The sequence below is a fragment of the Thamnophis elegans genome, chromosome 5, assembly GCF_009769535.1.
Source record: "Thamnophis elegans isolate rThaEle1 chromosome 5, rThaEle1.pri, whole genome shotgun sequence".
Lineage (NCBI taxonomy): Eukaryota > Metazoa > Chordata > Lepidosauria > Squamata > Colubridae > Thamnophis > Thamnophis elegans.
In genome coordinates, this window is record NC_045545.1 from 11,839,093 (window position 1) to 11,867,001 (window position 27,909).

At 38.5% G+C, this 27,909-nt stretch overlaps 1 protein-coding gene across 1 annotated transcript; it reads left to right on the top strand.

The window, feature by feature from the left end:
* Positions 1 to 128: 128 nt before the first annotated feature.
* On the top strand, positions 129 to 27,895 carry DIPK1A (divergent protein kinase domain 1A). Its single transcript, XM_032217560.1, has 5 exons — positions 129 to 357; positions 18,895 to 19,029; positions 19,457 to 19,564; positions 24,712 to 24,888; positions 26,578 to 27,895. Exons 1-5 carry the CDS (start codon positions 304 to 306, stop codon positions 27,388 to 27,390), a joined length of 1,287 nt encoding a protein of 428 aa, XP_032073451.1. The 5' UTR covers positions 129 to 303; the 3' UTR covers positions 27,391 to 27,895.
* The last annotated feature ends 14 nt before the right edge of the window (positions 27,896 to 27,909 follow it).

Genomic DNA, 27,909 nt, shown 5'->3' on the forward strand with positions numbered 1-27,909 from the left:
CTCCCCTCGGAGGCTGAGGCCGCGAGAAAGCCGCGCTTTGTGACAGTTGCCAAAGGGAGGGGAAAGGGGGCGGGGCGGAGAGGGCGCGAGAGGCGCCGCCCGCCCCGCTCGGGCACGTTTTTGCTGCTTTCTTGGCAGGGCGAGCTGAGGCGAAGCGCAGCCCGCCGCCGGTCGGCCCGCCTTTCACCCGCTTTTGGCTTCAGGCCGTCCGGCCGCCTCAGCGGGCGACTCCCGCCCCCCCCACAAAAAAAAACAAACCCTCCCTCCGACTGCTGCAGCCCGCTGCGGGGATATGCCATTACCATGGCGAGGAGGGTCTCTGCGGGGGCCTGGCTCAGGAAGCCCTACTACGGGCAGGTAAGTAGAGGGTGTCCAGGCGGGACACGGGGCTGAGGGGTTGCGGCGGCGGGGTATTATACACTGCGCTGCAGTTGGGAGCAGCCAGGCGTGGGCCAGGGGTGCCGCGAATAGGGGAAGCGAGGGGGGTGGTGGTGTTGGATAGGCGCTCGGGGGAGGGAAGGCGTAGGATGTGTGTACATTGGGGGGGGGAGGAATTGCGAAGGATCCTTGGCTACGCGTTCCTCGGCGAAGCAGCCGCCCGAGCAAAAGAATTCCGCCCGGCGGTTAGGAATCCGCGCCATCAGTTTCTCAGGACTTCCCGAGCCTCTTTTGGGGGGGAGTCAGCAACTATGGGAAGAATCAGGTAACCGAATCCTCGCCGGGTCCTTCACTAGGCCCGGCCCCAAGCTGTCGTTTTAAAGGCTTCCACCCCCCCCCCCCCAACCCCGCACTTCTCAACCCAACAGTTCTACTTCTCCCTCCCCCCCCTCCTTGTTTCCTCACTCCTGGCTATGGCTCTGTTGAGAGGTTTAGGGACTGGTGATGCCCCCCCTGCTTAAAAAGTCTTCCCAACTATGATGATCTCTGTGATTCCAGCCAAGCTTTCCTTGTGATCTAGCACAGTGTTTCTCAACCTTGGCAACTTGAAGATGTCTGGACTTCAACTCCCAGAATTCCCCAGCCAGCGAACGCTGGCTGGGGAATTCTGGGAGTTGAAGTCCAGACATCTTCAAGTTGCCAAGGTTGAGAAACACTGATCTAGCAAAAGGTTCGTTACCCGGTTTTCCCAGCTTTATGAAAAATTTCCCAGACTCAGTTGGCATCCTTAGGATGTGGAGGTATGTTGTTTTGACGGGTTGCGTCTGGAGGTCACTGGTAGAATACTATAAAAGGCTAAAAAGCAGCGGGCTCACACACACGAAAAACGTAGGTGCTAACCTTTTAGAAAATGTAAGCTGGGAAGAGGCGGTGGGGGCTGGTTGTGTTCCTGTTCGTTTCTTCCTATATTAAATAAAGATGCAATCATGAAGGCAATGTATTTTCTGTTCGTTGTACCTTTAACTTCACTATCTGTTACTCCAGGTTAAAGAATTGCAATTGTTAGAGAGAGCAAGAATATATTCTTGAGATATTTTTTTATCAGATTTACAGAACGTTATTGTTGAAAAGAGCCTAGCCATCTACAAAAATTCTCTAAATGAGTTTAGACACTCACACTTGTCAAAATTCTCTGTAGGCCTTTCCTGGAAGCATAAAACAAGCAATTCCCCAAATCTATTAAACTATAGTCAAAACAGTTTACAAAATCACCCCTGACAAAATTGTTGTGGCATGAACATAATTACTTGTATGCACGTCTTTGCTGCATCAAAACAATCTTTAGTCACCGTACCTGTTTGGTTGTTTTATACTATTTTGTTGGTTTTTAAATAGTGTGGTAGAGAAAAGAAGTTGATGTTATTTTATTTTTTTAATTTTATCTGTCATTCTTAGTTTTTACAAATTACTTGTGGTGGCTTTCCTCTTCCTCTTTTCCTGCAAAAACAACAACATTGTTAGGTGGGTTGGGCTGAGATAGTGTGACTGGCACAAAGCTACCCAGCTGCCTTTCATAATTAAGTTGAGTTTTGACATTACAGTCTCCTGATTTCTAGTCTGATTCTTGTTATTTTATGGAATTTTCATATTGTTTAATTTTCTGGTGTAATTTCCTCTATAGCACGGGTGTCAAACTCACCTCATCACGTTGTCGTCATGTGTTGTTTCACAATTTTTTCCCCTTCGCAGAGCTGGGCTGGGCGTGGCCTGCACATAACGCATCTGCCCTGTGGGCCGCCAGTTTGACACCCCTACTCTATAGGATTTTGTATACAGGTTAAAAGATACTTTGGCTCTACTTATATAGAAAGTCTATATTTAGACATGGAGAGAAGAAAAACATGGGGATGTGTAAAAATAATGTAAAAAGCGTTTGCAGCTATTTCAAATAGGAAGTGAGGAAGGGTGGAAAAATGTAAAAGACCTTGTAAAAAGTGCTTCTTTCAAAAATATTCAAATGAGATTAAACTTGCAGCATTAGATGAAGAGAAGTGACAGTTTTCCCATTCCACTCTAAAAATATAGGTGGAAAATGTTCATTCTTGTTTACTCTTATTTTAAAAGTTATCTTTATTTAAACAAAAATCAGGGGACTTTAAATGAGAAACTCCTTTTTAATAGAATGGATTCAGAAGAGGTTTGTACAACACATCCCTTAAGAGGATGGCGTGATTATATGCAAGGGCAATCAAATATCCTTCTTAGTATAGTAGCAGAATAACTTTAATACTGCTTTTGTTTGTTCTAAAAATAAAAAGCATTAACAAATCTATATTGTGCTCTGAGCAAGAGCTGAATCTTGTTTCTATGTTAGATGCTTCCTAATCAGAATCAGTTCACATACATTTGCACATGGTTTAAACATATGTTTACACTTCTACGCTTTGCATAAAGTTGCTTAGCATGAAAGAGAGTTGCATAATGGGTGTGTATGTTTAGACAAGAGGGAATGTCTATGCAATTATAAAGAAGCTATGCGCATACATTTCCCAATCATTTTTGCAGGAATAACAGCCACTTTTTAAAAAAAGGAACAAACTTGTTTCGATGAGACATAATAAAGTAGCTAATTATTATGGCTTTTGTTTCTTTGTATCATGGCTTTTCAGAGTATAAAATGCATCCTTTATTTTCACAGCCTTTCTTTAGTTTGGCTATGTACCATATCTGAATGTCTTCATCATTCCGCTCTCCTCGTTTGTTCTCAAATCTTTGTGTCCTTGGCATAATTTCAAGCTTTACTTCTCCTTCACAAATACTTTTAAAAGTACATTAATTCTATGAAGCATCACAGGAATCATTTGTGATCATTTACATTTGTGCTCAAACTTGTAGTTGTTTATATTTCTATATTAAAATACTTTGATTTTAAATTTGAGGATTTAGGATTATACTATTTTCTATAGTATAATATTCATACATCTAGTCATTGCTTAACACCTGTTCTATATGAATTGAGATGGGAACCACATCCTGTTATTTCTATCTCAGTAATTTTGCAGCAGTTGTTCTGTAACTGAAAGGCTGATGCTTTTTCATTGCCAAGACCTCTTGCCTTGCCACCATCTCCTTGTCTTTCTCATTTGCACTTTCCATTCCCATGAAAATAAGGGCTGCTAGCTGCCCATTTTAGCAGTTCCCCAATGCCTCACTGGAAGTGGAGAGACTAACTTAAGGTGGCGGAAAGTCAGGACACTTCAAAATTTGAAGTGCAATAGCATTAAATTGATGCTTACATCAGGAAGGGGAGGGATTTATGAAGGTGACAGCTGGGTGGAAGAGAGTTTTGCCTTCTCCTCTACTACATAGCCATTATGTTGATTTAGTAGGTTGTGGCTCACTGTATTCTCTGAACGCAGCCACTGTAGTATATTTGTTCCTATGGTGAACATAATTGACTTAATGTGAATTTAAAAAATGGTCAAATGGTTGTGTTTGCTTAGTAAATAGAGATAGTAAAAACATGAATTATTTTAACTTTATGAACTTGACATTATATACAAATGCTTTTAATTTGGGATTGACACCTGATGTTTCCTTTTCAAAGTGATTTCAGCTATAGATTATGAATAAATGTGTATTTCTACACTTATGTCTGTATCTATCCTTCTGTACCTTTCTTCCTAGCAACAGGTATTGTTAACTGTTTGTATGGCAGTAAATATTTCTCCAAATAGTAGATTGATTTAAAATGATTATTATTTATGTACTTTAACATTTATATTGCAAGTTAATAAACAGCTTTTATAGGAGGTTGATGAAGATATACACTATATTGCCAAAAGTATTCGCTCACAACCGAGTCTGATTATGTGGATGGGTGAGCGAATACTTTTGGCAATATAGTGTATCATTGAATCCAAATAAGCTATGACTAAGAATTTGAAATATGGGAATAGATACTAATACTCTTTTTGGAATCAAGTTCCTTATTTTAAATGTAATTAGGGACACACATTTATCTGATCTTAATTGCTTAATGCTGGTTACTATTCTCAGATAATCTAGATTTTAAATGTAATTCTCTCGTCTAAAAATGTGAAAATCCACCAAGCTCAGTATTGTATTTCTTATTTATCAATACTAATTCATGAAATATTAACCTGAATATTAATTTAAGAATTATAGTTTGTTCTCTGTGTGACACAGAAAGGTATGTGTGTGTGTGTGTGTGTGTGTGTGTGTGTATTCATTCATTCCCTAGTGTGTTAAACCAGCATGTCCACTTCTAATATGATCTGCTTGTTACCTTTAATCCTGGCTGGCAATTAGCATGGAATTCTTGTCTAGGAACTTCTGTCTTTCCTTTCTGATACAATACTAAAGCTTGTTGTATCCAAATTTCAATTTTGTTTCGTGTTGGGTTTTTTTCTGGTGATTTAATGCAACAAAATTATGAGATTGATTGCCTCTTTTCCTTTGTTACCAAACAGAAAGATAAGATTTATATAATAGGAAGACAGAGTAAAAAAAGTAATCAAAGCAAGTGGTATGCAACAAGAGACCTCTCTTCATTTATTGAATTGCTTAAACGTTCATTTAATTCAAGAATACTGAAATGCACTACCTCAATGCATGTGCAACAATTTGTCTCATTCTGTCTCAATCTGGTATTAATATGAGTATTCTATGGAACTATTGAGATGTAACTTTTTCCAGAAATGCTACTTGAAATGCATTTGGCATGATGAATAACTCATTTCCATGCAGTACACATTTCTTAGCAGAATATTGACTCTGTAAACTCCTTGTCAGGTGTCGTCATATGCTTTCTCTTTCAATATTTTCTGGATCATTTCCAAAAGGATTAGCAGGAAAGAGAAGAGAGTGTCTGAAGCAATTTTATTTTAATGTGACAGATATCACAAAATACTTGTTCTTTAAAGTAGTTTGCCACGTCATAAACATTCAAAGAAGCCAATACAACAGTTTGTGTATTAAAACTATTTTGCAGTTAAATAAGTTAAACTTTACTGCATTAAGCATATAAAAGCTTATCAGTGCTAAAAATGAAGGAATGTATTTAAGATCATGTTAATGGAACAATTTTATCAATCATTTCCTGTTAAAGCTCCTGATTATCCATTTTGAAATAATTGTTTCTAAACCAATATGCTGTGGACAAATGGATGACATATCAGTTAGTAGCTATGGGGAAAATATTACCATTTCCACAGCCCCAGTAAGGGAGAGAAATTTGGGCCATCTCCCTCCTCTGGAAAGCAGGAGCCCCTTCCCGGCCTCGGAAGTAAGGAGCATTGGCGTTCCGTGGGCTTGGGTTGTGGGGTCAGCCAGTGGGAGACCTTTGCCCCAACTCTGGCTGGGATGAAGCACCCTCCACAGCCTGCCACTGAGAAGAAGCCAGTGCAGTCCCTCCCCTTCCCAGTCGCTTCCTAGCCAATGTGCCTCTTACCCCTTGACAGTGTCTCCATGCTGCGCTCTCCTCCAGCCCTCCTGGGGCAGCTCGCCTCCCCAACAGCGGCTCCTCCTGCTTTTCCTGCTCCAGCATCCCGGCAGGGAGCAGCAGTGCAAAAACCACTGCCCCCAGCAGCGGCAGGAGCAGCCAGCAGTGTGTTTGGCCACCCAGCCAGCAAATACTGCCCCTCCACTCCTTGTGGTTGAGCTGACCAGTTGCTCCAGACCATGGACATGCAGCAGTGCCAAGCCCGCTCAGGCAGGAAGAGAGGGAAGCCCTGGCCCTCTGCTCCACTTGCTCCTCTTATGGGTTCCTGCGCATGCATGCGCACTGGCTAGCTGGTCTTCACATGCATGCATGCCAAGGTGGCTGGTGCACATGCGTGTGCCAGAAACCAGAAGATTATCTTCCTGGCATGCACATGTGCACCGGACCTGCTGCTCTTTTGGTTTCTGGCTCTTTCGCATAAGTGAAGACCAGCTGGATGGTGCGCCGGAACCCGGAAGATCAACGGGAGATGGCTCCGTGTGCCCGGAGAGATGGCTCTGCGTGCTACCTCCGGCACACATGCCATAGGTTCGTCATCATGAGCCTAGGACAATGGCAACCAAGAAATATTCTGCATTCTTAATAGCAAGATTAGATTCTGACTAGACTTCCAGCAAATTTACAGTAGCTATCACAATTATGATTCAAACTATAATTATACTAATTGCATATCTTATGTTAAAATCTGTGTTGAGTAGTTTCACTAACTTTCTAATGCTGAGAAATACATATGCTTAGATTGTAGGCTGACGTACTTTTAGACTTGGAATTATTCAGCAATTATTTTGCTCATTCAGTATTCTATAGATAGTAGGTCTGAAATCAAGCTATTTTTAGAACTGTTCACAGGATAGGGTTCTATATTTAGTGTTTCAGATTATTGGTTTTGGTTATGGTTTAGTGTTTTCTAGGGACTAGTCAGTTACTGTCCTGAAATGAACATAGTATTTAAATATTCCATTCTCAACAGAACTCATATCAATTTAAATATAACTTGTCTGATTGAGTAATATGCCAGTTAAATCTCATGGACAAGATGTAAAGGTGACAGCTTTGTTTGTTAGGCAGCTCAATAATAATGAAAAAATGGGCCCTTCCAAAACCAGCACTTGTTATATTAATAATTCAAACTTCATAATTGATAAATATATAAATACTTGTGACATTAGAGGTGTATGGATCAGAAGCATGATGTGATGTCTGAGAACCCAAATGTTTGCAGCAAACTCTTAAGACTGTGATGGAATAAGTGTGGAGCTGAAAATTAATATGAAATATGAAGGTAGTTGTGTTTGATAGACAAAGTCAAGTGAACAGTTCCAGGCTTGCATAAATAGAAAAAAATAGAACAAGCAGTATATTTGTAAAAAATGTTTACTAAAATGTGAAGAAAGATGTGTATCTGAAGAAAGAAAGGTAGTGGGCAGTTTGTTATGTGTCTTGAAAAAAGCAAAATGGCTATATATATAACAATTTACTTCTGCTCACTTTATTATATGAAAGTAGTATTTCAGGAGAAACAAGTAATAGTGGGGATGGATTATTTAAGAAGAATGTAACAGGTTAAAGAATAAATGGATGATGCACAAATGTACATGTCATGTATACTGACGTAGATTAAATGCTAAAGTGAGTGAACAGTATGGAAGATTTGTGTTGAAGATATGTGCCATATAGAGAGAATGAGATCGTAATCGCAACTCAAATACATAAGAAGGGTAAACGGGCTAAGAAGTAGGGAAGAGCAAACTTGCAGTTGGATGATTTGAAGAAATCCTTAGGAAATATGAGATGTTCAAAGAATAAAGGTCATTGTATAAATTAATGTGTGGACATGATGGAAACATGGATGGCTTGCAAGATTAAAAAGGTATAGAGAGGTATAATGAATGAGGTGTTGAAAACTAGATTCAGCTATGTCTCATATTCTGTTATGTTAGGATTATATTTTATTTTGCTTATTATTTCTTGCTCTTTGCACAATGATTCTTAACTCAAGATAATATGATGAATAAGCATGTATTGTAGTTCCAGTTATAAATAAGGTATAGAAATTGCAATGAAAGTTTGTACTTAAATGCTTCACTATTGGAGAAAATAGTTTCATCAAATTCCCGCAAAGCTTTTTAAAAAAAATGTTGCATATTTTCTCTACATACAACAAATTAAGCCCCATTGAAAGGCATTATAAACAAATTGTATTGTAATCAGATTGCATCATTGCTCTTTAGTTTATAGTTTCTCATTTCCTTTCTGTATAACATTGCTTTGAAAAAAAAATACTCTAAAACAGAATTTATACCATGAGGTGTTTACTTCTTTTCCTTCCTAATTAATCTTTATAAACATACCTCTAAGGGCCATTAAGCTATACCCTTGAGTTATTGCAAAAAAAGTGTTGATTGGACCCAGCTGGTGACTGATGAAAGAGTTAACTGTTCTAAAGATAAAATCTTTATCAAATCAAGTTCTGACCATGGATTTATGTAGGTACTTTTTTTTTTGGCAATGATAGTGAAATGGGTTACTATTGCTGATTTCCAGGATGTTTCTTTCCATTTTTCCAACCTAGCCTACAGCCATGGCATTCCCAGGGGATCTCCATTCTGTGTATTAGCCAAGTCCAACTTTGATTTGTCTTTGTAAAAAAAAATCAAAATAAAAACTTTATTAATTTCAGAACTCACATCTGCCACTTATTGGTTCATAAATGCCCAAAGACCATTAAGGAAGACAGCAGAGGAAAGAGAGAATGGAGGACAAAACAGATTTTAAAATTGAGATTTGCTATGAAATCCACAGGAAAAATTGATCCTTGAAAAAAGAAGAAACAAACCAAAGTAAAGAGAGGATTTGGGGGAAATGGTCACAGTAGCAAATCTGAAGGAAGAAAAATATAGTAGAGACTGAGACCAGGAAAATGTAGGCAAGATACACTATATTGCCAAAAGTATTCGCTCACAACTGAGTCTGATTATGTGGATGGGTGAGCGAATACTTTTGGCAATATAGTGTAATTGTTTGTCTATTATATTGCCATATTTCTTGGGTCTTTATAAGGAAGGGTAGATTTTGGACCATCAGAAACAATTATCTACAATGGTTCCACCACAAATGCGTGCACATCAAAAGCGCGCCTGACTAAACCGCGGTGACTAAAGCGCGGTGACAAAACCGTGCGACGAATGAGCGACTAATTAGCCCTAAAGCGCGCCGACAAAAGCGCGCCGACAGAAGCGCGCTGTAATGGAACCCCAAACCTAACCCTAAACCTAACCCTAAACCTAACCCTAAACCTAACCCTAAACCTAACCAAATTAAAATTTAAATTAAATTAAATCACGCTTCTGTCGGCGCGCTGTTGTCGGCGCGCTGTTGTCGGCGCGCTTTTGACATCGCGGTTTTAGCGCCGCGGTGTTGTCGGCGCGCTTATGACGTTCGCGCTTTTGTCGGGTCACGATCTACAATAGACTATAGAAGTCAACTTTCAGTTTATATGCCACTACAACTGAATAATTGATCTTTAAAAATGCAAGCAGGAAGTGATGGAGAAAATACTTGAACCCCCAAACTGCCAACCCAATTGGATGGAGATATTGCTTGTATATGAGCTGTGCTATATTTTGAAGTTCTATCAAGTGTCAGTTGAAAATTAATAAAGGAAAAGGTTGCATTGAAAACTGTGTTTCCAGTCTCACTATTATTCCAAGGTACTTTTCCATTTGAAAAGGGCAAATCTGTGATAATTCCATAGGCTAGAAGAAAAAAAGTAACTTTAATGATATAAGCAGAGAAATAATAGTAGGTATTCTGGAGTTATGAACTCTGCCCAACTCACTTCACAGGGTGGTGGTTGTGTGAAAATAAGAATGGGAAGCAGTACTGTATTATATATGTTTGCCATCTTCAGTTATTTTAAAAACTGGATAAAAATCAATATTTTTTTTGTTTTTGGTAATTGCTTGATGGAAAGGGAGAAATTACTGTAGATCTGAATATACTTTTTAATTCAGCCATAATCTTTCAAGTATTAAGAAATAATTTTGTCTCTTATTTAACCCAATATTTTTAGAATACAAGAAGAGATGTTTCTCTTCTTCCAGATCTGTCAAAAACGTATAGGCAGTGCATACTAATAAACAGCCAAAAGGGAGTTGCAATGTGTGTATGCATATAGATGAAACTATAAATCATAGTAATTGCATAGACAGGGAAATAGAACGCTCAATCTGTGGCCCAAGAGTGCTCATTTTCTTTCTTACTTTTTAAATAAAAAATAATGCAGTTGGTTCACTCTCATACTGCAAGAGGAAGAAAATGATAAATACTTTGACGTATACCAGATTGTGAACTCTTCCTGATATGTGAGATGCAAACACTCCAGTTAATTTATCAGAATATGGATAATGTTAAAGCAACATTGCTTTGCGATGTGGGCAATACATTTTATAGATTTGTCATATTAAGGGAAGAAAGCCAGTTTGATGTAGAGTAGCTTTAGCTGGCTGGGTGATCTTGGATTAGTCACTTTCAGTCAGCCTTAGGAAGAAGGCAGTGGCAAACAACTTCTGAAAAAGCTTGCCATGAAAACTGCAGGGATTACTCCAGGCAGTTGCCAGGAGTCAAAAACTGACTTGAAGGAACAATTTTTTAAAAAAAAAAATGAATTTCTCCCGTCACAGATCACAGACAGGTTAGGGACACAAACTGTTTACTTAGTACTCCATAATCTCTTCACTTGTGCTTGCTGTTGATCTCAAGGGTAAGAGACAAACAGTTTTTTCCTCTAGGTACTTGTATCTCCTTGAATTAAATGCCTAATTGCAATGTTGGTAGATAGCTGCAGTTGCCAAACATTGTCTGACTAGTAGTTGGTAAGTAAGCATGGTAAGTAAAACAACAATGTACATTTAGGGTAGTCTCATTTGTAATATTATCTGCTGATGAAGTGAGGAGAAATAAACTTGCTAATGACATTCTTATTTATTGGATACTAACTGATAACCCGGCGTTGCCCGGGTATTTGTAGACATCAAAGCATTTGTCTGACAGTGAGCCATTAAGAGGGGCCTTTCTTCCTCCTACTCCCATGCCCATCATCCCTGCCCTCTCCCTTTCCCCTCCTATGCACTCCTCTTTCCCACCCTGTCTATGCTCCTTGCACTTTGCCCCAAATCCTTCAAGTGCTTCTCCATTGGTCCACTGGAGGGCGAACGTCATGGCTGGCTTTCCAGAGGAAGCTGCAAAGGAAGTGACATCACAAACAATTGCTGCTCTAGGGTGACTCATATGTTCTCCTTAATGGCCCAGGAGCCGAGGTGGCACAGTGGTTAAATGCAGCACTGCAGGTTACTTCAGCTGACTGCAGTTCTGCAGTTCGGCTGTTCAAATCTCACCGGCTCAGGGTTGACTCAGCCTTCCATCCTTCCGAGGTGGGTAAAATGAGGACCCGGATTGTTGTTGGGGGCAATATGCTGACTCTGTAAACCGCTTAGAGAGGGCTGAAAGCCCTATGAAGCGGTATATAAGTCTAACTGCTATTGCTATTGCTATTGCTACTTCTCTCTCCCATGACATTACAAACAATTGCTGCTCTAGGACGCCGTACTCGCTCTCCTTAACTCTCCAGAGTTATACTGGAACAAATACACACACACACACACACACACACACACACACACACACACACACACCAGGGGTGTCTTCTCCCCCTCCCCCCTAGTATTTGTTTCCAGAGGGTAAGTCATCTGTGTACCACGTTTGGTTGAAATTGCTCAAGGCAGTCCAGAGTTATGCTGGAACGAACATACATACATACATACATACATACTAAGAGATAAGATAAGAAGATATATAGTTAGTCAGTCTGTGTTTATCATATCTACACAAAATGTAAAAGAAGAATGTGAAATGAGCAACTTTGTAATAATGTGTGAGTTGCCAGCACTAGAGTGTTTGTTTTTGAGGTAGGGGGAATGGAATTGGCTTACTAGTATTTTCCTTCTCTAAATGATTGAATTCATTCAGTAATAACCTATGTTCTTTGCTATTCTTGTATAAAAACTATTTTGATTTACTCTGCAAGTTTGTTATCCTTTTTTTAAAGCAATGCATAGAAAATAGTGTGTAGAAAATAATTTTTCATATTATCTACTGTATTAACAAACAATTCTGCAGAAGAATCTCTATTAATTTCTAGATAGAGAATAGTTTAGTTATTTTGGCTTTCTGATACAATAAACGTAATCCTTTGAGTTACTTGTGAGCCCCCAAAACTAGTTAAACTGAGAAGTATGTCTAATTAAAAAGGACTGTGTTATATTGATTACTTAACACATTTGTACTATGTTTTCTCAATTACTTCATGGTAAAAATTAATTGGGGAATGTATGAGTTCAAATTTCCAACTTGACCATGAAGCTGATACTAATACCTTCACAAATCAGTCTTTCATCCTATTTATTTCATTGTGTGCTTTTGAGAACAGATAAATATCCTAAATTTTATTCTCCATTTTGAAAGACAAATAGAACATTAATATAATTTTACAGAGTAATGGTTTATTTTAAAGTATAACAAATAACTTTTATAATAATAGTGATACAAACTGCTATATTTATGTGTATTTATTTGGGTTAACTTAGTTCTGTTTTGTTGTTCCTTAAAGCCATTTTTTTTAAAACCTTGGCAACTGCCTGGACTGGTCCTTGCAGGGTTTTTTAGCAATTTTTTTTCAGAAGTGATTTGTCATTACTTGCTGCTTCAGGTTGAGAGAAAATGATTGGCCCAAGATCACCCAGCTGACTTCAAGGCGAAGGTGGAATCAGAACTCTCCTGGTTTACTAACCTGATACCTTAACCACTACACCATGGCTGACTCTCAGTGTGGCCCATTATTTATTACTATAAACTCTAGATGTGTGATTAGTTGGTCAAAATTATTGGGTTTTTTTAAAATAAAAAATGTATAATACATTCTTATAATTTAAAAATACTCAATTATAATGATAGGAATAGTGGTTGGAACAAGAAGGGGCAAGCAAAGAAAATGCTGGTTTGATAATGTACAATACAATAGCAGAGTTGGAAGGGACCTTGGAGGTCTTCTAGTCCAACCCCCTGCTTAAGCAGGAACCTTATACCATTTTAGACAAATGGCTATCCAACATCTTCTTAAAGACTTCCAGTGTTGGGGCATTCACAACTTCTGGAGGCAAGCTGTTCCACTGACGAATTGTTCTAATTGTCAGGAAATTTCTCCTCAGTTCTAAGTTGCTTCTCTCCTTGATTAGTTTCCACCCATTGCTTCTTGTTCTACCCTCAGGTGCCTTGGAGAATAGCTTGACTCCCTCTTCTTTGTGGCAACCCCTAAGATATTAGAACACTACTATCATGTCTCCCCTAGTCCTTCTTTTCATTAATACCCAGTTCCTGCAACAGTTCTTCGTATGTTTTATTCTCCAGATCCCTAATCATCTTTGTTGCTCTTCTCTGCACTCTTTCTAGAGTCTCCACATCTTTTCTACATCGTGGCGGCCAAAACTGAATGCAGTATTCCAAGTGTGGCCTTACCAAGGCATTATAAAGTGGTATTAACACTTCACATGAATTTCAGTCTATCTCTCTGTTTATGTAGCCTAGAACTGTGTTGGCTTTTTTGGCAGCTGCTGCACACTGCTGGCTCATATTTAAATGGTTGTCCACTGGGACTCCAAGGTCCCTCTCACAGTTACTATTATTGAGCAAGGTACCACCTATACTGTACCTGTGCATTTTGTTTTTCTTGCCTAAGTGTAACCTTACTTTTTTCACCATTGAACTTCATTTTGTTAGTGCCCAATGTTCAAGTTTGTCAAAATCCTTCTGTATCATAAGCCTATCTTTTGGAGTGTTAACTATTCCTGCCAGCTTGGTGTCATCTGCAAATTTGATGAGTTCCCCATTTATTCCCTCATCCAAATCATTGATGAAGATGTTGAAGAGTACTGGGCCTAAAACAGAGCCTTGGGGTACTCCACTGCATACTTCCCTCCATGTAGATGCAGTTCCACTGAGAACTACATGTTGAGTACAGTTGGTCAGCCAGTTACAAATCCATCTGGTGGTGATGCTGTCTAACCCACATTCTTCTACTTTATTTAGTAGTAGGTTATGGTCTACCTTATCAAATGCCTTACTGAAGTCTAAATAAACTATATCAACGGCATTCCTCTGGTCCACTAATTTTGTCACTTTGTCAAAGAATACAATAAGATTAGCCTGACATGATCTGTTTTTGACAAACCCATGTTGGCTTTTGGCTATTACTTTGTTTACTTCTAGATGTTTGCTAATTTGTTGCTTGATTATCTTTTCCAGAATCTTTCCTGGTATTGAGGTCAGACTGATAGGTCTGTAATTTCCTGGATCTATTTTTTTTCCCTTTTTTAAAGATGGGAATCATATCAGCTCTTTTCCAGTCCTCTGGCAGTTCCCCAGTGCTCCAGGATCTCTGAAAGATATAGTTCAATGGTTTTGAGATCTCGTCTGCCAGTTCCTGGGGTGTAATACTGGGGTGTAATCCATCCGGTCCTGGTGATTTGAACTCATCTAAGGTAGACAGGTACTCACCATTTTCTTCCCTATTTCAACTTGTATTCCTAATCTGATTTTTGTGGTGCTGTTTTTGATAGGTTGGACTGTTTTATCCCTATGTGTAAAGACAGATGCAAAAAATGAGTTAAATAGTTCTGCTTTGTCCCTGTTGCTTGTCACCTTCTTGCCACTTTCTCCCAGCAATGGACCAATTGTTTCCTTAACTTTTTTCTTGTTTTTAACATGTTGGAAGAAGCTTTTTTTTGGTTATTTTTTACTTTTGTGGCAAGCCTTTCTTCATTGTGAGCTTTAGCTTTCCTCACTTCATCTTTACAGACTCGGGCTATTTGCTGATATTCTGCCTTAGTTATGTCCCCCTCTTTCCACTTTTTATACTTATCTCTTTTGTCTTTCAATTTGTCATAGAGTTCTTTATGCAGCCATGATGGTTTCTTTTGGGAGCTGTTATTTTTCTTCTTCATTGGTATTGTGCTAGACTGGGCTTTTGTAATCTCATTTTTCAAAATTTCCCAAGCTTCTTGAGTTGTTTTCCCCTTGAGGATTCTCATCTATGGAATTCTTCCCAAGCTCTCTCTAAGTTTATTGAAATTAGCTCTCTTAAAGTCCAAGACTCTAGTTTTACTTTGTTCTACTACTTGTGTTTGCATAATGTTGAATCCAATATTGCATGTGAATAACATCAAAACTGATATGAAGATGTAGATCAAATAACTGAAAGAAGCTGCACTTGCCTATAAAGTCGCCAAAAGTAGGACATGACCGAATGGTTAAAAACAACAAGAAATGTATTGGGATATAGTTTGGAAGAATTTAAACTTGCAGTGCTTTTATAAGCTAAAAAGTATTTCTAAAATAGATATTGAAAAGTTGCAAGAGCTTTAGAATAAAGTATAGGAATATCCCAGTTTAATACAGCTTTGGCCTTGTATTTTCAAGAATGTTAAGCATGTCTCTTACATTCTTAAGTTTAAATTACCGTAATTCATCAAAAGATCATTTTGCATCTTTATCAGACTCTGTGGCAAATGTTGGAGATATAATGTATTTGAAGGGATTTCATCTGTATAATCTGATAATTTTGTTTTGGGCTGATACTCAAACTAATGTTCATATTGTTCAAAAAAATAATTTCACATATGTTAATACAAATTATATGATGACAATTTAAAATGTATTAATTAATGATCATTGGATTTATACAACTTGGAGCATAGTCAAGAAAATATGTTTTCCTTCGCTGAAAAGAGCTATTGCTCCATACTGAAAATACTGGATTGAAGAATACATGCTTCCTTTCAGCCTTCGGCTTTTTACCAATGCAGTGGAAAAAGTGATCAATATAATTCTACTAGGGCAAAGATTAATTTGATGTTCAAAAACCAAATTGCTTTATAATCTATAATGATATTTTTGGCTTTGTGTGTGAATGTGTTTGTATTTTCATTGTTCCTGGGCTTTTTTATTTTTCCTCTTTTGTTTTCTTTAAATAGAGCCATGATGGGGAACCTATGGCTCATGTACCACAGGTGGCACGTGGAGCCATTTGTTAGGGCACCTGAGGCGTTGCTCTGTCAGCTCCAGCGCACATGTGTGCGCTGGACAGCTGACTTCGGCCTTCATTTTAGGCTGTTTTTTGCTCTCCGGGAGGGCAAAAAACAGCCCTATGGGCAACCCGGAAGTTTGAGAACGGACTTCCAGGTTGTCCATAGCGCCATTTTTCACCCTCTGGAAGCTTTGGGGAAGCCTCCTGAAGCCTCTGGGGGGCATCTTCGGGGGCGGGGCGTTTTCGCCCTTTCCAGGCTCCTAGAAAGCCTCTGGAGCCTGGGGAGGGCAAAAATGAGTCCTTCATGCACAAAAAGGGGGAGGAGGGTGGGGGTCGCACATGCATGCGTGGGGGGAGGTGCACGCATAGAATTATGGTTGTGGGCATGCCGGCGCACGACTCCTCTGTGCTCCCCCCACTTTTGGCACACGCTGGCAATAAGGTTAGTCATCGCTGAAATAGAGCATTTACTATTTTATGGAACTAATATAACTTTTTGTAGTTTATTATAATGAAAATTTAAAATTCCTTTTTATGTAACAATAAATCATTTTTTCTCTGTATGGGCAATTCAAATTGCCCATCAGCCAATTGTTCAAATAATAACATTGTATTTTATTGGACAATCAACATTTAGAGCAATTAATAAACTCCTAGCTTTTTCCTGCTCTTTCAAACTTTTTAACAGCTCCTGATTGAAAACTAGTCTTTTTTTAAAGTAAGATTAATTGGTTTGCTATTTTTAATGTTGCTTCTGTCCCAAAATTTAGACCTGCCAACAATTTTACTGGGGTGGTGTTTTTTTTTTGTTAAGACAGTTGAAAATTTATTCTGATTTAAGGTAAGATCTAATGTTAGGTAGTTGCCATGCAGTGAATAAAACCAATGTTTTTTTCCCCCTTGATTTAATTTCTGATATTTTTTTTCCTTCTAATGAAAACAGATATAGTATAGTGGTGAAATTCATTTTTTTTACTACCGGTTCTGTGGGCGTGGCTTGGTGGGCATGGCAGTGGAAGAATACTGCAAAATCTCCATTTCCACCCCATTCCAGGGGAAGGATACTGCAAAATCCGCATTCCCTCCCCACGCCTGGGGGAAGGATATTGCAAAATCTCCATTCCCACCCCACTCTTGGGCCGGAGGTGGTATTTGCTGGTTCTTCAAACTACTCAAAATTTCCACTATTGTTTCTCCAGAACCTGTAAGAACCTGCAGAATTTCACCCTTGATATAGTAACTGCATGATTTACCAATAAATATGTTATACTCTGAGAAAATAATAGGAAGATTATTTTAGGAATTAATTTTTAATGAAGAATAAGCAAGTTTTGTACTGAATCACCATTGTCTTGTTTAGTTGGATGTTTTTTATCCTGAAACACTGATTCCAAAAGAATGAATCAGAAAACAGCATGAAGATTTTTGCAAGATTCCTAGTTGCCTTCCTGGTAGATTTTAAAATAAAAGAGCCACGGGCTAGCTCACTTAAATTTTAATCTCTTCTCTTTCTAAGCAAGTCTTCCTTTTTCTTTATTTATTAATCATAACAATACTATTTGCTTTACTTGCTGAAAGGAAAGTAGTCCTCATATACTACAGGAATTATGCAGCATCCTGCAGAAAAATTCTAACTGTATGAAGCAAAATGATTGTATTGTGCAAACATGAAGTCCTCATAACTCATTCCAGGTAGTCTGCATTATTTCAAAGGCAATGTGAACATGTCTTGTCTGCGAAAGAAAAACATGTATAGACAGTGATGGAAGACTCCAGGAAGATTACAGTGGATAATATATATATGAACTCTTAACTCGTGTGTGTACAGTTAAACAAAATATATGCACAGTTGCCATGCTGCACTAGATTTCCCAGGCAAAAGCACAAATAATAGGACATGATAACTGCTTCATTCTCCCCCAAATCTGCACACTGTCCAACTAACCCTAATTTTTTACACACACACACACACACACACACACACACACACACACACACACACAGGGTACTGTTTGGATATTACTTGAATGTTTAACTACAACCATTATTTAATATTAGCCGTGCAGATTGAGGCTACTGTAAGCTGCTATTTTGCAAAATATGGAGAGTCACCAGCCCAAGTCTAATAAAGTCCAAATTATGTTGTAGAAAAGAGCAATATTATGAAGAAATTTGGACATTCCTAAATTAGGAGAAAGTGGGAGAAGCAGTCTGGCAAACTGAACATTACTCATGACTGCAGAGAGGAAATTTATGTTGAACTTAGTCCTTTCTTCCACTTCACATTTTCGGTCTATTACTATTGTAGAAAGAAGAGATCAGGCAAATAACAATAAGGATTAATTGGGGGAGGAAAAAATGCTCTGGGGGTCAGCTGAGTGGGAGAATGAATGACAGAAACGAGAGGAAGTCTGTGATGCTATTCTGTGAGTAACCTGGAATTGCAAATAGGGAAGTCATGGCATGTATATAAGCTAGATCTGGGCATGAATGAGTTTGCTATGGGATCATTAGTGTATTGTTATTAGGTTAGCTAGGCTTGTTGGGCTAGTACCAGAATGAGAAGAAAGCTCAGAGTCAGGTATGTAATTCATACATGTGCATGTACGTTGATTGATTGATTTTAGGTGGGATGAATGATAGAGAGCTTGTGTGCCAATTATAGAATGAAAGAAGGTGGTCTAATTCCCTAGATTTTTTTCCTGCCTCTTTAAAATTCTAAAGGAGAGAGAAACACACAAGTCTTTTTTATTGTTATATGCTTCCTTTCTAGCACAGGGGAACCAAGATTTTCTTAAATATCATAAATATGACTGGAACTTTTCCCTTTCCACTTGTCTTTCTCTGTCTCAAGGTTCGCTTCTCTTATATGCGGATGAAATATCTCTTCTTCTCTTGGCTAGGAGTATTTATTGGCAGCTGGATTATTTATGTTCAGTACTCATCTTACACAGAACTTTGCAGAGGGCATGACTGTAAGAAAACAATAGTAAGTATATTTTTTAAAAAAAAAATCGGGTTCGTTGGCATTCCTGACTGTCTCTTCCACTTTTAGTATTTTCTTATAAATTAAATATGAGAAAAATGCTATGAAAGAATTAACTAACTTTTACTGTTGTCCTTGTGCAATAAGGTGTAGCAGTAGTTTATGTCCTTGGTTTTTGTTTTGTTGTCATGGGAAATAGTACTAAAAAAACCTGATGTAGCTTACCTATTAAAGTTATCAAATCCCAGTTCACTGGAGAGGAAAAAAATAGCTATGTATTGTTTAGGAATTATTTGAAGGAATACAATAGTGAATCAGGGAACATAGACTGAGAGATCTATATTTAAGGAACTATATGATAACATTTTTTGAGTTTGCCCACTGATGAAAATTATAGCAATTCTCACATATAAATTTTTCATTTTTCCAGTGTGATAAATACAAGAGTGGGGTTATTGATGGATCAGCATGTAGTAGCCTGTGTACAAGACAAACACTTTATTTCAGAAAATGTTTGTCAACCCAACCCAACAATCAGGTATGAGTACTCTGATTTTTTTTATTTCAGAAAAAACATAAAATGATAAATAATACTGTGTAACTTTACTTTAAATAATGCTTCAGTTGAAAATAGATAAAAATGGGCTTCATATATTAAAGATTTAAAAAATTACAAAGAGCAGTGATTAATGTCTTTATTAATTAATAAAGACTTCATTCTCCTAGGCGCTGCTTGGAGTGTCCAAGCATGGGTTAACTTCAGCTTGCTGCCCAAGGACTGAGTTCAAAGTTTGTGTAGCCACGCCTCCTGCTCCCTTTAGAGGCTCAGTTTAAAAAGCTCAGTCGCCCTAAAAGGACACAGTTGGGGAGATCCAGTTCTTGGACAGCAAGTTGGACTCTCCAAACAGTCTAGTGTAGCCTATTTTTTATTTTCGTTGTTAGTGGGTAGTTTAGGAAGCATTAGTGTCTTATTATTTTTCCTGCAAGTGAAAACTTTCTCATACAGCCTTCCTGACGCGCGGAACAGGCAGCTTGGAGCGAGGCTGTCTTCCGCGACCACCGCAGTTGAGGCACCACCAGGAGGCTCGTCAGCAGCCACTGGCAAGCTCAGGAGGCAGGTAGGAAGGTTAGGGAGACTCCAGATGCTGTCGGAGGACTGTTTCTAGCCCCGGAAGCTCTACTGAGCTATCCGGATTGCCGACAGTTCCCCGGTGTCGCTCCAAAGTTTGCGGAGGCCATTTTGAAAGGAAAAAAAAGTGGTGCGCTTTATTTCCCAGCCGTTTAAAACGTCGCAGCCTGGTTTCCAAAGCAGATCGCTTCTAGGAGGGCGTTTAACATCGGAATCTCCTTCTGGGGCTCCAGGCAGGTTCCCCTCTCCCCAGGAAAACTATTGAAGGCGGCCACAGGGAGTTTGGCTTTGCTCTGGCCATTCCCTGTTTTATTATAGCGTGGATCTGCAGGAGCTCTGGGTCTTTCCAATTTGGCGCCAAAACCTTGCACCGCTGTTGCTCCCTGTCTGGCCCTTCCCTCAGAACTGTGACTGCATAAGGGGCTATCACTTATATCCCAGGCACTTCCAAGGCTTAAATTATTCAACTTGCCTGTATTACAGCTTGGAGTGGACCATGGCCAGCAATAGTGTGGCTGAAATCAGTGATCAGACAGGTCCTTCCACCAACAAACGCAGCAGACTTAATCCTGCTGCCAAGTGGGACAGTGCAAGTCACCTTGCAAAAGGGAAGCAGCCCCAAAACAAGAGGGCTTCCAAAGCAGAAGAAAGATTGGTTGAGAGGCGACAAAAGGTATTGGTAAGGCAGTTTCCAAGGGCACGATCTGCCCAGGAGTAAACTGCCCAAGTCAGGGAGGCACCAGCAGCTGAGGTTCCTGCAGCTCCTTCTGCAATTACCAACCAGCAGAATAGATCACCATCCCTGGCAGAAGAAGAGGATTTTGGTTTTTCGCCCAATCCTTCTAGGGCCTCTCCCAGGTCCCTTGCCTCCTCCCTGGAGGATGATTACATGGAGGAGGCCTGCTCTCTGTTGGAGGAGAAACTCCCTCCTCCGGAGCCTAGAACCGGGGTCACACATCCATCTCAGGATCCAGGCTCTGAGTTGTCCCTAGCAATGCAGGAGGTGGTCGCACGCGTGATTTCTCAGGACATTGCAGACGGCATCCAGCAACTAGGCCTCACCTTGCCTCCCAATAGCCGAGCCAGTGCTAAGGCACATGCCGCTGCCACTCAGGACCAAATTAGCAGGGCCTCTCCTCCCGCTTCCTCAGCCGTCAGCAAGGCATCTGAGGATGAAGAGGGTGTTCAAGATGCCCCATACCTATCTGAGGATGAAAATCCAGCTCCTGACATCCCCGCCTTTTCGGGGTTATTTAAGCCTTCCATGTTTAGGGCCATCCTCACTAAGGCAAGAGCTTCATCTGTCCAGATGGGATTCCCTGCTCAATCTGTTAAGAACAATGCCACAGAGTAGGGTAATAAGGAAACAGTTGGTTCCTCATATCCAAGCCCTGGGCTCTTCAAGGAGAGCACCCCTCCTCAGGATCTGGTTCCAGTTCCCCAGCTCTTTCTAGATGTTATCCAGCGCCAATGGGCCCAGCCTGGGTCTATGGCTAATCCCAGTGGGGTAGATAAAAGATGGAAAGTGGCATTGAGGACCTTCTGAAGCTTCCTCAGATAGATGACCCCATAGTGGCCCTTACCTTGAATTTGGTCCTTCCAGGTGATCTGCTGGAGGGACTCAAGGCGGAGGACAAGACGGCAGAGAAGGCCTGTCTTAAAACTCATCTGGCCACTGCATGGGCCATGAAAGCCTCCTCTTCCTCGTACTTCAGTAGGGCAGCCCTGTTTTGGCTTCGTAAGCTGCTAGCTAACCTTCCAGCTGGCGATACTAGATCATGCCAGGACGTCAACAAAATTATTGCAGCGGTTGAATTCAGCTGACGCCTCCCTTGACGCCACCAAATTCTCCTCTAGGGCCCTGGCCTCTAATGTGACTTTGTGCAGACTACTGTGGCTCCGCCACTGGTAGGCAGACATGAAAGCGAAGTGGAAGCTGGCTTCAGCTCCCTTTAAGGGCGGCAAGCATGAGGTCTTGGACTCTGTCTTAATTGAGTCCAAGGACAAACACAAAGTCTTGCCGGCGGTTACAAAAAAACCGGACCGCAAAGGCCTTTCCTTTTTTTGTAGGCAGACCTTTGGGACTGCAGACTCCCCTTCCACTTCCGGGGGATTTACCAGACCTTATTCCCAAATGCAGGACCGCTCCCATGACAGGGCTTCGTTTAGGGACAAAAACAAGCAGCAGGGTAGCCGCAGGTCCTTTAGAGCAGGAGGGAGCAGGAGGCATAGCTACACAACTTTGAACTCAGTCCTTGGGCAGCAAGCTGAAGTTAACCCATGCTTGGACACTCCCACAGCACCCAGAGAACGACCATTTAGGTAAGCCAACAGTCAATTTGTTTGCTTGATCCCTAAAATTGGATCCATCTAAACATAGTGATTGCTGCAAACACAGTCATTCTAGTTATTCTAAGGTATATTAGTTTATAAATGTCATAGAAAATAGAACTCTTTAAAAAGCCAAAGCCAACATTGAATTTGCTTAGATATTTACAGAATCCATGCAATATTGCTGATAGCGTTTTATGATAAAGAATTGACTTAATCAAACATTTTGTAATATGGAGGAGAATGTTAAGCATTATGTTTAAGAATATCCTACCATGCTATTGTTTCCCCTTCTCATATTTCCCCAGAATTTCTTTCCCCCAATCTACATAATTCTCTTTTCCCCTTCACACTGCAATACATAGAACGGTTCTGGACTATGACAAAAACGAAATGTCAGAACATCCAGCAATTTCACAAAATACCCACAGATAGTTCTCAACTTTACAACCAGTTGCTTAATGACCATAAAATGTTGCGGTAGATCTCCCCAGGGCTACTTATAACCCAGATTTGAAGTAGGGTTGTCCTCTCCTTCCATTATCACATTTCGGGCTCTTTGTAACCAGCTGGCATTTATATCCTTTTGCAGCATTGCACAGTCACATGACCAGGATTTACAGTGTGTTTTCTGTTAGCAACTGGCGTTTACTTCTGGTTTTCAGCAATAAAAAATCTCACCCATTGGGGATGATGGATACATTTAATAATTGCATGACTACTGCAAAAAAGGTTATAAATTTGAGCATGGTTGCTTAACTGGCACAATTTAACAATTGTAATTCAGGTGTCAATTAATGGACTGAAGTCAAGAACTATTTCTATTCACAGTTAGCAACAGTGCAGAACAGGAGTGCCTCCTATTCAAGGACTGAAAGTTTGGCTTTGGAGGAAGTTAAATGGAAGGGTTAAGAGCAAATGTCTTAAGCGTGCAGAGGATTAAATCATTCATTTTATCCTCGAAATCCCGTTACCCAAATTATTTTTAAAAGTTTGAAAAGATCAGTCCTATCTAGTGATGTTATGACAAATTAATCTTCCCCATGTATCCTACACACAAGACTTAATGTAACATGTAGCTCCCCAATCTATAATGCTTACCACGCTATATTAAAGTTTGCATCCATTATAGTATTTTGAGCTTGCAAAATCATCTCCTGCAAAGGGACTTGATAAAAGGAGTCTTTTAGGGGAAATTGCTAAATAGGAAGGAATGCAAGGACCCAATTCAGTTACAGTACTTGTGGATTTTTTTGAAATGAGTCTTACTATTTAGTCACATCTGATTTTAAACTGGAACAGCATCATCTAGATTTTCATTTAAACCTGTTACTATAAAATAATTTATAACAGTGTTTTATTAATAATACTGCATTCAAGAACTGTCTAATTTTGTGGTTATTAATTAGTGCCATAAATCAAATGAGTGTGAAATATATATTTAGTAGTGATTTAAAGTACATGTTAAAATGTACAATAATGTATGAATTTTAAATGATTATCAGCCATGATTTAATAAAAATTACAGAATATCCTTTACCAAATGAATTTTGCTTTTCTATGTTACATACCTTGCAAAAAAGTATATATTGTTAAAACTGTTTAATGACAACTGCTAAACAGTGTTCTAGGAGTACAGATATCACTATGCAACCATCTTGGATAGAGATTATATTTGACCAGTAGTCTTTTATTTCGATCTCTGTAAAAGCTGGGTGAAGAAGCTAGACTTATTGTAATGAAATGCATTAAAATATTTCTATATAAAATAATTTAAATAATGCTATAAACTTTAAACTCCCATTTCACCTATGTGTCATAATCTTCAGGTTGCCTTATTTCTACGTCTTATTTTCAAGGGAGGAAAATGAAGAAATCAAGGACAACTGCTCATCTGATATTTTGAAATTCACTTAAATTTAGTATTTTTAAAGACAGCATGTGACATTTTTATATAAACACAGTATATAAGTACTAGTTTAGTAGAAGTGGAAATGCTGTTTCTAGATTAGCACTTGTCAGCTACAAACCTTTTATAAATCCTATATTTGTACAAATAGCATATACATTTTAAGATTTGTTATCCAGAAAATCAGGTCATCTTATTGAAAATAATCATTTAAGCCAACAATTTAGTCAATTAAATACTGAGTACTAATTACAGAGAGCATTTGTGTTAAAGATAAATTTCCACCTATAATTGTTGTTTATTCCATTTTGTACAGATGTATTTAGGAGAATGGGGTAATTTGCAAGGAGTTATAAAATGCCAGATGGAAGAAATTGCTCATATTGATCTTAGAACTGAACTAGAACCAAGGAAAGAAACAACTCTGTTTGATAAACCAACTAGAGGAACTACTGTTCAAAAATTCAAAGAGATGGTCTATGGGCTTTTTAAAGTAAGTATACTATTTCTCCATTGCCTGGGGGGTGATGACTGAGCTGAAAGTAATGATACTAGACAGATTATTTGATTACTTCATATTTGTGGCAAGATCATTAGATTAAAATTAAGACTTTGTGTTGGGAAGTTTTATAAGGATTGCATGAAACAAACTTTTTAAGTTCTCCCTCCCCATTATGATCCTGCTATAAATTGGCTATTACAAATAAGAAACTGTCATTGCAATTCAGTTGACAGACTTTCTGTTACTGCTTTTATTCTTTTAAACACTACACTTTTATAACTATTAAAATATAGCTAGGTCTTGGATTAAGTATAGGTATTAAAAATTGCATTGGTAATTCATTTATAATCTGTGAGGTCCTTGGTGCTCTCTGAGCTTGGTTATTTTCTTGCAGATATTTCATTACCAAATTAAGTAACATTGCCATTGGATATTTAATCTATTTTCCCTTTTAAATAGCTTATTAGAAAGCAGTCACACAAATATATCTGTAATAAAATAAAAGAAGCCCATCTGCAAATAATATTCTCAAATTATGAGAATATTTTAACATTTTAAGAAATTAATCTGAATTAACATGAAATTATGCTAACGTTGATGGATAACAACCTTTGCTCCTATAGGTCTTTTGAACCAAAAAACACCACCAAAATTACCAAGGATAGAGACCAAACAGGTCAAAGATGCCCACAAACAGGTTAGACAAAATCATGTGGGTCTGCAGGGAATCTGGTGATGCGATTATATTTGTTATAGCTAACTCTAAGGAGAGAAAGTGCAGAAGATAAAAGGTGAATGCTGGGTGCTGGAATGGAGTTTTTCAGTCACTGTGTCTTCTTCTTACCTTTAGGATGGAGTCACTCACTCTTGCTTTCTTCAATAATTTCACAATTGGTATTTTGTAAAGCAGCTACCTTTAAACACACTTATTTGTAGTAAATTTTGATATTAGTAAATATGAACCTGCTGCATATCTTAAGATTATCTCATTGCTGGTATACTTATTTTGTTAAATTTTTTTGAAGATTCATCTGATAATAAGCAATAGTTAATTAAAAAAAGAAATGAAACAATGTATATATATGTATTGGTTTGATAAGAGGAAATTTGGTAAAAAATTTAAATGATGAAAAAAGGGGGGAAAGTTAAACTTAGTCAAACTATTGCTAAATAAATGACTGATAATGTTAATAATGTAATAATTTGTATTGACAGGATAAAAAGGAAATTGGATAAACGTTGTAAACAATGATTAAGAAAAGAGGTTTAAAAACTGTTATTAAACATAATTATTGTTTTATTTTGAATGTGTTGTAAAGGAATAATGTGATTGGATGATATTGAAAATAGATAAGGGAATGCCACTATGTGGTTTTGTTTCAAATTTTGGAATGTGTTATAAAGGGACGTTAAAACAACTATAGTCATATGAAGGATGAGGTATGATGATAGCAATTATATATAAATATATGTGATGTAAAGTAGATAATTTGATATGAATTAGAAGTAATCACGGTGGAAGGGATGCATGAAAACTCTGTGTAACCAATTGACACACTTTCCACAACTTTGTAATGGAGGATGATTTTATTTGTTTTTATTTAAAAAATAAAAAAAATTAGAAGAAAAAAAAGAAATGAGTCCACCTGATATTTCAACATATATGTGACTTCTTTCTAGGCAAAACTGGGAGAACAAGGAAATCTTCCTGAATTGGTTAATCTCATCTTGACTGTGGCTGATGGGAATAAAGATGGTCGTGTTTCCTTGCCAGAAGCAAAGTCAGCATGGGCACTTCTCCAGTTAAATGAATTCCTGCTCATGGTAATTCTCCAAGATAAAGAACACACTCCCAAATTGTTGGGGTTTTGCGGAGATCTTTATGTGATGGAAAAAGTTGAATATACCTCTCTTTTTGGAATAAGCCTTCCGTGGATTTTAGAACTTTTCATTCCTTTTGGTTTCAGAAGGAGCATGGATCAATGGTTTACTCCGTCGTGGCCGAGAAAGGCAAAAATAGCTATAGGGCTTCTAGAATTTGTGGAAGACATTTTCCATGGACCGTATGGAAATTTTCTCATGTGTGATATGAGTGCCAAAAACCTGGGCTATAATGATAAATATGACTTAAAAATGTTGGATATGAGAAAAATAGTGCCAGAAATGAATTTAAAAGAACTTATTAAAGATCGTCACTGCGAGTCTGACCTGGATTGCGTATATGGCTCCGACTGTAGAACTGTATGTGACCAAAGTAAAATGAAATGTACTACAGAAATAATTCAGCCAAATTTAGCAAAGGTGTGCCATTTGCTTAAAGACTACCTGCTTCTCGGGGCTCCTTTAGAAATACATGAAGAACTAGAGAAACAATTGTACTCTTGCATTGCCCTGAAAGTTTCAGCCAATCAGATGGAAATGGAACATTCTTTAATACTCAATAACTTGAAAACTCTATTGTGGAAGAAAATATCTCATACAGATGATTCTTAGGTGCTTTGTCTCAGAAGAAGATGCAGTTGCTGCTGTAGGAGCTGACCACTTTTTATGAAACATACTTTATAGTTTTTGAAACATTTATTGTCCTCATCTTTTATCAGTTCTCTTTCAGACATGTTGTCCCCAATCGAAGAGTTATATGTGTACTTTAAATGTATGCCTGTCAGACTACTGAAGCCATATGGCTACAACACTCCTGGCTGGAAAGAATACTAATTCCCTGTTACCCTTTTATCCTTCACTGGCTTAAGAGATTTCATAACAGCCTTCTGTTGTTAGTATTCATTCTGTTTCTTTAGAAACTTACTAAAAGCCAAATTTATACATATGGAGAGAGCATTTGGTATAATCCCAGGAAATCCATTCTATAGAATTTATAAAGTCACATGTATTCAACTGAATAATTTCCTAAATGTAAAAAAAAATCTAGCATTTGAAATCTATCCTACCCTTTTCCCTGATGTATTAGTTATTAAAAACTGGGAATTCTTGAAGGAGGACGGTATAAAAACA